The sequence below is a fragment of the Corvus brachyrhynchos genome, unplaced genomic scaffold, assembly GCF_000691975.1.
Source record: "Corvus brachyrhynchos isolate BGI_N302 unplaced genomic scaffold, ASM69197v1 scaffold285, whole genome shotgun sequence".
NCBI lineage: Eukaryota > Metazoa > Chordata > Aves > Passeriformes > Corvidae > Corvus > Corvus brachyrhynchos.
In genome coordinates this window covers 663,010-674,096 of record NW_008238323.1, presented here as the reverse complement: position 1 = coordinate 674,096, position 11,087 = coordinate 663,010, and the positions used below count along the sequence as shown (strand labels likewise).

The following is an 11,087-nucleotide window of genomic DNA, read 5'->3' as shown; positions in this document are numbered from 1 at the left end:
GCCAGGGATCCAGGGGCAGCCACAGCTGCTCTGGGCACCCTGGGCCAGGGCCTGCCCACCCTCCCAGACAGCAATTCCTTCCCAATATCCCATCCAACCCTGCCCTCTGGCACTGGGACGCCATTCCCCCTTGTCCTGTCACTCAACTCTCTTGTCCCTCCCCACTTCCTCACAGGCTCCCATCAGGAGCATGGCAGGTCTTATATAAAACAAAGTTTCCAAATTATGCATTAAACAGTAATACAAACATAAATAGTACCTAATGAAATCTGTAGACCTTAAAGTATATCTTAAAGATGATTTCTGATGACCCTCTTTGAAGCAAGTGGTTCTCCAAAATGAACAAATTTAACAATTTTGTAGGAAGTTACACTCACTACATAGGCATTCATTTTTCTGTTACAGTTCCTAGTTAAGTCAAGATTTAAGCACCCTTACCGTATCCTTAATGCTTCTTTGGAATCGGGTCTTATTCTTTTTATCCTGTGTGATGTTAATTGAAGTACAGAAACCCTTATTTTTATCATGAAGAAGAATAAGATGGCAGAACATTACATCTTAAAAATGGCCAGAAAAAACCACCAATTAGCAGTTCAAACCAAACAGTTTTCTTCACATTTTTACTTCATGCCTCCCAAACTTTACTACATACAGTATGCCAGAGTTACAGGAATGCAACTTATCTACCAGTTCTCTATCACCCCAGAATCATCTCTGACTGTATTATCAAATATTTTCTTCATCCTTGACATTATGCTTTGCATTAACAACCGTGACACTCTCTGAAAAGCATATATACATCTATTAGTGTATTTCCTATGAACCACCTGCTATCATTCAAGTAAACCCCTCAGTGTTATAGATTACTCCAGTCCTGGGATCAGCTCTGGGCCTCTCAAGACAACAAGAGAGACATGGAGGGGCTGGAGCGTGTCCAGGGCAGGGAACGGAGCTGGGAAGGGGCTGGAGCCCCAGGAGCGGCTGAGGGAGCTGGGAAAGGGGCTCAGGCTGGAGCAAAGGAGGCTCAGGGGGGACCTTGTGGCTCTGCACAAGTCCCTGACAGGAGGGGGCAGCCGGGGGGGTCGGGCTCTGCTCGCAGGGAACAGGGACAGGAGGAGAGGGAACAGCCTCAGGCTGGGTCAGGGGAGGCTCAGGTTGGGTATTTGGGAAACCTTCTTTTGTAAAAGAGCTGTCCAGCCCTGGTATAGGCTGCCCAGAGTGGATTCCCTATCCCTGGAGGGATTTAAAAGCTGTGTGGATGTGTCACTTGGGGACATGGCTTGGTGGTAGTTGGCAGTTCTGGGAGAATGGCTGGACTTTATGACTTTTCCAACCCAAACTCAAGAGGGCTTTTTGAAAGCAAATGATCCTACAATTCTATGATTTTGCAGACCTATCTTCAGTGTGTAAGCAATTTTAATTGAGAAGATATCAAAACAAACTGAATACATACTGATCCCTGACTAAAGCTGTCAACTTCACAGAAGCTAAATTCATAAGTTCTCCTCTGATTCCTCACTGATCAGACCCCGTGTCTGCTGTGACACGGCAAAACCATCAATGCATTGGAACTGTTGTCTCCCTCTGGAAGTACCACTCTGAATAATTTTGACCCTATCTAAGAGAAAAAACTTCACACACGAGACTGTGTAATCCAAGTCCTCAATACAAACAAAGACTGCATGGAGTTTCCATAATTTCTGTACTATCCAAGCAGAAGATTTTCCAGTCCTGATGATGCACAGGATGTCAGTGGGAAAAGTGAGTACTTCTCTCTACCCAGCAGCCAAAAGATTCTGTACTCCTGCCCTTGGGGGGAAAATTGCTATTGAAATTTCTGTGGGAGCCATAAGAAACTCAGAAGGGGTTCGCAGAGCAGACATATCCATCATTACAATTCAGGGAATGCCAAGGAGGCAAGGGAATGGTGTTACTGCGGAGGACACATCCTGCCCTGCTTCCACAGTGCAAGGCTCCTGCTCTGCTGAAACACCAAAAATTACTGCAAAGGGAAACTGAGATGGGTAACACAATAATAGAAAATTACCACAAAACACAAAAAAACCCCTCTTGACTGCCTCATGACAATATTAGGCATGTTTAAAAACAGTAATTACAAAAAAGGTTGATTTAACCTGTTGCTGTTCATATAGAAGGTGACAGTGTGCCCACAGGAAAGTTTTTATGATGGTTCCGTATTAAAAAGCAGCAGTGTATGATAAAAAATGTCAGGTCCCAGACAGCAGACACCTGACAAGGGGTTATGGCATGAGATTCCCAAACTTCTGTGAGCACAAATACGCTGCTTTACAGCCATCATCTTATACCAGAGCTGAAGATAAACCACGAAAAATGCTTTTATTTCTTATGATACATTAAAAGATAGCATCATGGTTAAAGAAGTAATTCTTTATGACACCACTCAGCACACATACTGTATTCATTCTTTCAGTGGTGTTAAATATTTTGAAAATTAAAGGGAATAGATTAACAAAGATGGGTGAAGCCTATCAGAAAAATCACATCATTGAGCTTTGAAGTGGTTTGCAGTATAAAGGAGATAAGTTCTTTTCAAATATTAGAAAATATAAGAAAGTGGTTTTGTTTTCCTCTTACCAACTCTTCAAAACTAGTCACTGCCAGTAAAAGTATCATTTATTCTATTAACCTGGGCCTGAAAAACCTCCATGAACGAATTTCAAGAACTGCTCTCTTGAGCTGAGTAAAATATTAATTGTAAGGAGATGAGAAACAGCCTTCTGAGTGCTGATAGCAAACAAACCAAACAAATTGGGTAGCTTTTAGATTAAATCTCTTTTCACTACATTCCATCCTATTTTTCAAGGACATTTGGACACAAAGGCACTGCATCATTTCTGACAAACACAGAAGTTGCTGACCACTGCTCTGCTGAATGTCCTGGAAGCACAGAGCAGCTGCAGCCTGAATGCCAAAAAACGAACCTTTAACTGAGACGTGGAAAACCCAAAACTCACAGAAAATAATTGTAGAAGTCTACGTACACAGGCACTTGTTCCAAAATGAACTACGAGCAACAGATGGTATTTTCTCAAGTGTTGAAGCAAAATGCTCTTGATAGAAATATGTAAAAACTGCATTTTCCAACTAAATAAAATTTCCTGAAATATTTATGAAGTCTTGTCTATTTTGGGACCAAAGTTAGTTTTGTGTAGTCTGGTTCATAAAGCACAGCAGTGACAGACAGGGACAAGATGAGAGATTACTGCTGAAAGACAGCAAAGTACCTGGGTAGGTTGTACATCCACCCCAGGGTCCCTCAACTTTTCCTCACCAAAATCCTGTTTGTCATTATGACTGGTTACCTATAATTTACACTAAGTTTTCTAACAAATTCTAATTAACAGTCTACCACATGGTAAGATGGCTAATTTATTGCAGAAAAATAATTTTATGTATCAGAAAAATTCCACGAAGCTTTTTCCCATGGGAATGTAACACGACTCTTCCTATTGACTCAATTTATCAAAATCTAGAAGATTAGTGTTGGAATGGGAAAACTTGTCATTATTTGTTCAGATAACTTTTTTTTGGCTGCATTGAGTAAGCATCTGATTTCTCTGCAAGTGCCACAAATTATCTGCTGGTGAGTAGATAAAAGACCTGCCTTTGGGAACTGCAACATCCATTCTCTCCTCAGTTTATCTGGGGAGAACAGATATACTTCAGATAATGAGTCCTATTGCAGTGAACAAAACAAATTGAACCTGCAATGTTACAATTCATCTTATTTTCTCTAGAACAGGATGGCTGTTTTTTGTTATTAGCCAACATTATCTTTGAGGTCAAGGGTTTGGGTTAGCACACACACAAATGCTGGAGTGGAACAGGCTCTGTACACACCGTACCAGCTTGACAGCAACAGAAAAATGCATCAGAACACAGCGTCTTTGGAGAATATGTCATGTATTCAGTAGCGGGCCACGGCTCACCCAGCTTGGGCTCCAGCCTGAATATGAACAAGAGCAGCTCTGGAAGAGCTCCACCATATTCCAGTAACATATCTGAAGGGCAATTAAAAAAAAAAAAGGTATCTTACGTGTCTCAACTTTGTTTCAGAGACGTGAAGGCAATCAGACATCTCCCAAAAGCGCTGGGGATAACAAATACAGGAGGATTAAACAATGGCAATGTATTAGAGGCTTGTCTTCCCAGAGCCTTCTCTTCCCCAGGCTGAACACCCCCAGCTCTCTGCGTCTAATTCAGAGCTTGTTAAGAAGTGCTACTTTTTGTCCAAATTCTGGGTTATTGTTTCTATAATTAACCAATTCTGTGGAAGACTTCCTATTTATAAAAGCTGATCTAGCATATGAAATGTGCAATGTATTCCCCCAATTCACTTAGTTCCTAATCAACAAAGAAATAAGAAAATTAAGAGAAAGGGAAAATAAGAAAATTACATGAAAGGGAATCAAAAGTTTATCTTTTCAATTACACCTGTGAAAAACATTAGGGTGTCTAAACAATTTAATAAAAATGAGTAACAGACTCTTATAAATTTCTATTTCTTCTAAATACATTCTTTACATTTTCGGAGAGTATTTTCAGAAAGATATTTCACAGAGAACAAGAATCCACTCTTGTCAATAGGGATAAACAAAATGTAAATTCTCCCTTCCACATTTCTTTAATGCTGTTTTCAGGCCAGGTGATGAGGAAATCAGTTTTCAGTAAGTGGCTTATTTTGCTCCTTGTGATACTTCATAGGAGCAGCAGAGAGGAGCCAATCCTTTTTCAAAACCCACTTTTGGTTTTGAATTTCTGTCTATATTAATAATTTTTCTTCTCCAAACCTTTTTCTTATTCACTTCATACCAAGACTGTCGTTTAATATGGTTGACTCATTCCCTTTAAAATACTCTCCTTTCCTTCTTCCCATCATTCAGTCTCCTGGCCACCCACACTGCCAATCAGCAACAGTTGCGTAACATTATAGGTAATATTAACAACAGCCATCAGTGGGAGAATTGCCCTCAGCAAGACACTGAAATGCTGCTCAGGGGGACAAGACCTCTCCAAGAAGATAAACTGTGAACTGATGAGATTAACTTGCTTCAGTAACATGGATACAACCTGGAATAAATGTAGCTCTGTAGAGACAGAAAATGGTCCCGTTTCAACATTTTATAGAATTACAGAATTGTTTAGGTTGGAAAAGCCCTCCAAGATGGAGTCCAACCATTCCCCCATCACTGCCAAGACCACCACTGACCCATGTCCCCAGGTGACACAGCTTTTAAATCCCTCCAGGGATGGGGATGCCACCACTGCCCTGGGCAGCTGGGACAGGGCTGGACAACCCTTTGCATGAAGAATTTTTCCCCAGTATCCACCCTGAGCCTCCCCTGGCCCAGCCTGAGGCCGTTCCCTCTCCTCCTGTCCCTGTTCCCTGCCAGCAGGGCCCGACCCCCCCGGCTGCCCCCTCCTGTCAGGGACTTGTGCAGAGCCACAAGGTCCCCCCTGAGCCTCCTTTGCTCCAGCCTGAGCCCCTTTCCCAGCTCCCTCAGCCGCTCCTGGGGCTCCAGCCCCTTCCCAGCTCCGTTCCCTTCCCTGGACACGCTCCAGCCCCTCCATGTCCTTGTTGTCTTGAGAGGTGCCCAGAACTGGACACAGTATTTGAAGTGTAGATGTTTCAGTTCAGACAGATTTGAGCAGCATCTCGACAGGTGAGCAACTTCTTCCATTATTTTATCCAATGTGAAGCACACCATCTTCTTCTTATATCACGTTTCTCAAAATCAAGAATCTTGGTCTACGCTGAGTTCTATTATTTTCTTTGTCTTTCCAGTGTCAAATCAGATATCTGCAATGAAGGAATCTAAAGATCTTTGTTAGTTTACTTTTTTAATAATGTCTTAGCATCCTTTGATAGAAATAGATGGGGTTTTTTTAAACAACAACTAAAAACGTACAAAAATTTCACTGGTTAGTCTGTAAATAGCCCTGAAAACATGAAGAGGAGAAATTGGAAATGGAAGGTACAACTTGTTCCGCCAATATCTCATAGAGAAAAAGCAGCACACAAAAATTCCAATTCCAGTTAGGTATTTAGTACCAAACAGCCTAAAAGGTTTGGTACATACTTTCTTCCTCATCCATTTCCTCTACTTTATATGGCTGCACATTTAAAAAAACAATTACTGGGATGTTTATAACATATGGTCACATACTTATGGTTTTTAAGCACCACATTTTTCAATCAAAACCTTGCGTTAGGAACACCAGAAAATTGTTTTAATGCATTGTTGAAATAGATTGCTGTTATAAAAATAAATCCTACTCTTTGGAGAGCTACTGCATTAGGTTGTTCTGTTTGTCTGCGGACGTCTGACCAAGATGAACCATCCAGGTGAATAATTGGTTTCTGAGAAACCCTGAACAACTCACTCATGTGAAAGAGGCAGCAGGAAAAGCATCTAATGACCAAATCAGCAAAGAAGGGTGCTTTGGGGATCAGTACTTTTCCTTTTTTCACCCAAACACTTCAATACTTGTCATTAGTCTGAATAAAACAAATGTTGGTTTGCGTGGCAGTAATAAACAGTTTTATAGAGAGGCTCATGAAGGTTTTATCTTAATAATGTATCACATTTTCTATCTACAGCTACACCTCAGACCCTTCTAAAATCCCAGCATTCCCAGGTTTCAGTTCTCTCAAATGCAACCCAATTACCTGTGCAGGAGAAAAGTCAGCATACAAAATTCTCCTGTTTAATTTATGGAGGTGTGAAGGAACCCCAGGGTCACATCCATTTCTAAGACAAGATCTTACAACTTTTTCAGCTTAATCATCTTTTCTTTTAAGACCACTCATTTAAGCAGTCTTATCAAAAAACATGTGGTTTGAGTGCAAAATCTTAACAAATGCCATAACTTGTATCCTTTACTACAAAATTATGACAATGTCCTAAAGGTATATAACTGTTAAAGAAGAATAAGTAAAAAATCATGATGTTAATGTCTGGTTGATTTCAAATGCATTTAACGAGCAAAACAAGGGGTTTTGAAATTACTTTAGCAGGTGTTTGCACAGCTAATGTCAGAAGTTCTTCTACTTACTTGTTCTCCTGCCTCAAAAATCTGAAGAATGGAAGATTTTCAATCAGATGATCATAAGATGCTATTGCCACAGTAAATGTTCTTTAATAAAAAGGAATTTTCACCCTTATTTTCCAAAATAATGAGAATTTCTAAGCGAAGTAAGGCTTAACACCATCTATGACACACAAATACCAGACACCAACGACACTTTTGTGGAACTCCTGAGTGATGAAAGACCATCACCTTTTTGAAGAACATCATCTTGATGTTCTTCAATGTACTTGTCTAAAATTTTTTCAACCACAAGCAATGTACTCATGAAAACACAATAATGAAAAAAACAGCTGCAAATAAATATTAGTACTTCATAGTGATATACAGAAGTTCAAACAGACTGAACTTCACCATCTTTTTCACAGGAGTTCAGGATAGTTCTTCTGCTTAAAGATAATTTATGCAGCATTTTCTCATGAAAGTTTCAATTCATTTAAAGGAAAGAACTGATTAAGAATTCAGACAGAACTGCAGAATTCAGCTATTACTCAATAGAAAAGCTCCCTTTAGATTTGGGTTAGGTTGGTTATTTCAGTCTATTCTGAAATAGCTATTTTTTGGTGATATAAAAATAGGGGGATTAGGTAGGAGTAATATTCCATAAAATATAATTCATCTGGAGGAGGCTATGACTAATATTTAGAAAAAGTATATATAGGCCCTCTGCTCAATACTGGAGACAGGCAAACCCAAGAATAACCTGATATTGAAAATGTTACTTCATCAGCCATCAAGTCAGAGTAATCAAAAAGAAGGTATTATAGTGCAAAACAAGGTGACTCTCCTATTAAGTGCAACTTAATCTGCTAGAATCCACATACCACACAAAACCCACCGAGCAGTATATTGCTTTCCATACACTTTCAGTAAACAACACCCTAATAAAAAATCCCTTCTGTAATCACATTTTAAGTTTACTACTCTAGACAACATGAGAATCTAAAAATTCATGCACAAAACCGAAGTTTATTAGACCATTAACAACGCAGGGCTAAGGTATTAAAAAAAAAATCTTACTGGGTTTCTTGATGACATTTGGAAATGTAAGAAAATAGAGACAAACCACCGAAGAGACCCACGCAGTGCTTTGGGTGGTTTCTGAGTTTTAAAAAAGATTATGACAAAAAAAAACCCCAACAAAACAAAACTACCTTGGCTTTTTTCCTTACCCTAGTATTTGACAAATATGGACATATCTCAGTTAGGAGACTTGATTTAATTTGGTAAAAGTTTCCCATTCTGCCAACAGCGTATCCAGCTCTACACATTTTGTGTGTTCTTAGCAGTTACCACTGAGCAGTACTTTACAGACTACCAACTGAACAACGTTAATTGCATCACACTAACTCTATTATGGCCAACCAGTTTATTTGGAAGTGGGTTTAATTTCATTTCTGCATCATTACTGGAGTCAACAGATGATCGCAGGGAAGACTTCCCATTTCTTTGTGATAACACTTTTTATAGGAAAACACTTCCATGTGATGGCAGAGCTCTGCACTAAACTGTTCTTTAGATAACTAAAAAAATCAGATAGAGTTGCAGGATACCTAATTTAATATTAGATATGCAAGCACAGAACATATTATAGGACCTGATGAACCTAGAGGTCTTTTCCACTCCAAATGGCTCTATGATTCACAGAATCATATAATCCTAGAATGGTTTGGGCTGGGAAGACTTAAAGATCATCTCGTTCTAACCCCCAAAACATCACAACATTTACTTAAAGGACAAATTGTTCACATCAGTCATGAATGAAATACTTGTTTGCTACATACTGGATTAAAAATTAACTTCTCTGCACGTAACTCAATCTAGAACATTAACAGATTTTAGATCTGTTCCATTATGTTTAAAAGACAGAAAATACTGCAGTTCATGGACCTGATTTTACCTGTTCTTTAGCAACTCCAAGTTTCTAAGATAAATCTGGAGCTCTTAATTATAACAGACAATTTCTTCCTAGGAAGTAAATGACGCAGGGGAACCTTTTAACATCTATCGATGTACGGGGGGAGACTGGGCTGGTTTTCTCTTGGGGAAACCCAAATGAAGGACTATTTATGAAGTACTTGGAGCTTTGAATAAAATCAAATGTAATAACAAGATATAAGTTCCCCCCTTCCCCCCGAAATTTCTTTTTTGTTGAAACCACTTTTGTAATACTGCTTTTTAATAACCCCCATAATGGCTGAATTAGAGGGACCCCAACTGAAGTCATTCATCCCACATAAAACAAACATTGCTTTTTCTTCTTAGCTTTGTTTTACAAGCTACATTACTTCCAGATGACGCTCGAGGGGCCTAGGAGTTTCAAGAGTTAGATGGTTAAACAGACAGCTGCTTTCTATTTACCATATAAATCAGGAGAAAATCAAAGAAGAATCTAAATATTGGAATTCATTTAGCTCATTATGGAGCACAAACTGAGGGGGAAAAGAAAATAATACAGAAATCTCGTCATCCAGATGCAAAGTTTAATTCTGGTTATCAAGATGAGAGAAAAACTCATCAACATTTGCAGAATTCCAGCCCTCCCTGAAAGCCAGCTTTGCACAGTGGGTAAATTTACTGGATTGGGAAGGAGTCAGGAGAAGTCAGCTTTGATTGGGAACTCTCCCAGTACCACCAGGCTTTGCTACTGCAGACTTTACATATATAAATATATATTAAAATATATATATTTATATATATATATATATATGCCCATGTAGAGTTCACTACACCTGTATTTTTTAAATTTTTCCCTTCGGATTGTCAACATGCACTTATTTCTGTACTAAATAACCCCAAAAGCCAACAGATTTTGGAGGATTAAAGGATGGTTCTCCATATATTGATAGGAGTATATTTATTAATATGAAAAGTTTTGTATTACACTACAAGGTTTCTATCCTTGACAAGTTTCATCTGACGCTGAAGTGCTGTTTAAATGACAATCCTACATATTAAATAATTGAATGTATTGGCACTAAGTGTGATTATTTTTACAATTATTCCTAACACATTTAAGCTTCATCATCTGGCTAGAATAATTTATTTTTTTAAAACCCAAAGTTTAGAAGGTAAGACTCCAGTGATGATGTGTTCCAAACTACTTTAATCTAAAACTATTTCTACATTTGATTTGTACTTTCCTCAATTTTTGCATTAAGGAAACTGGGTTTTTTCTTATATCAGTAAGAAAATTACATAAATTTCTTTCCCTGGAAAGAGTTAAGGAGACTTACCTCTTACCAGCTTAGTAGTTTACCAGCTGTAGTTTAACAAGCAGGGGAAGTGCTCAAAAATCATAAACAAGACTATGAAATCCTTTAAAATAAATTTTTGGGGTAGATGGTAGCTCCAACAACATGTCTCATGTGCTACTACCCAAGAGAAGTTAGCATGTCTCTAGTTATGCTGTTAAGTACCTCTGATTTGATAAATTACATTAGTCTGTAATCAAATGACCAAGAAAATCACTGATATGTTTACTTAAGTAATATGTCTTGATTTGAACTAAAAGAAGCAAAATTCTCAATTATTTTATTACCATTTTTCTTGTTTGCTAAAACATTGGAAAATATGCTTTCATTGAATCCAAGGAAGCAAGAAAGGTAAACCTAAGTGGACTTTTCCCATTTCCAATTGGATCAAAGTGTGGTACTTCAAAACAGGTCAATGCTGCTACAAAAACAATTAATAATAATATGGCTTATGAAACAACAGGTAAACAAATCAACATGAGAATTAGTCTAACAAAGGATCCTGTCTTTGAGGCAACAATGACAGGGGGTGGTTCTCCCTGTCCTGCTGGCTTCTCCATCCTGCTCCTGAATCCCACCACACTGATAAGAGATCATCGGGAAGGATTCTGGACACTGGTCCAGCCTCAATAAATCAAACAACTTGTTCTTTTCTTTTTTAAAAACCAGAAAAACCTCAGCAAGAACAGTATAAAGGCCAAC

General features: G+C 38.6%; 1 protein-coding gene across 13 annotated transcripts in view; it reads right to left on the bottom strand.

Moving 5' to 3' along the window:
* The window catches only part of DYM (dymeclin), a 224,476-nt gene that overhangs the window by 76,670 nt on the left and 136,719 nt on the right, over positions 1-11,087 (bottom strand). For 7 of the 13 annotated variants that reach the window (XM_017734321.1, XM_017734328.1, XM_017734323.1 and 4 more), the window contains one exon: positions 4,079-4,132. The exons of 5 other annotated variants lie outside the window; for them this stretch is intronic. In XM_017734321.1, coding sequence (XP_017589810.1) covers positions 4,079-4,132 — 54 coding nt within the window. Of the gene's footprint in view, positions 1-4,078; positions 4,133-5,578; positions 5,858-11,087 lie in introns of those variants that run through there. One more of the 13 variants, XM_017734333.1, reaches the window with a different exon arrangement.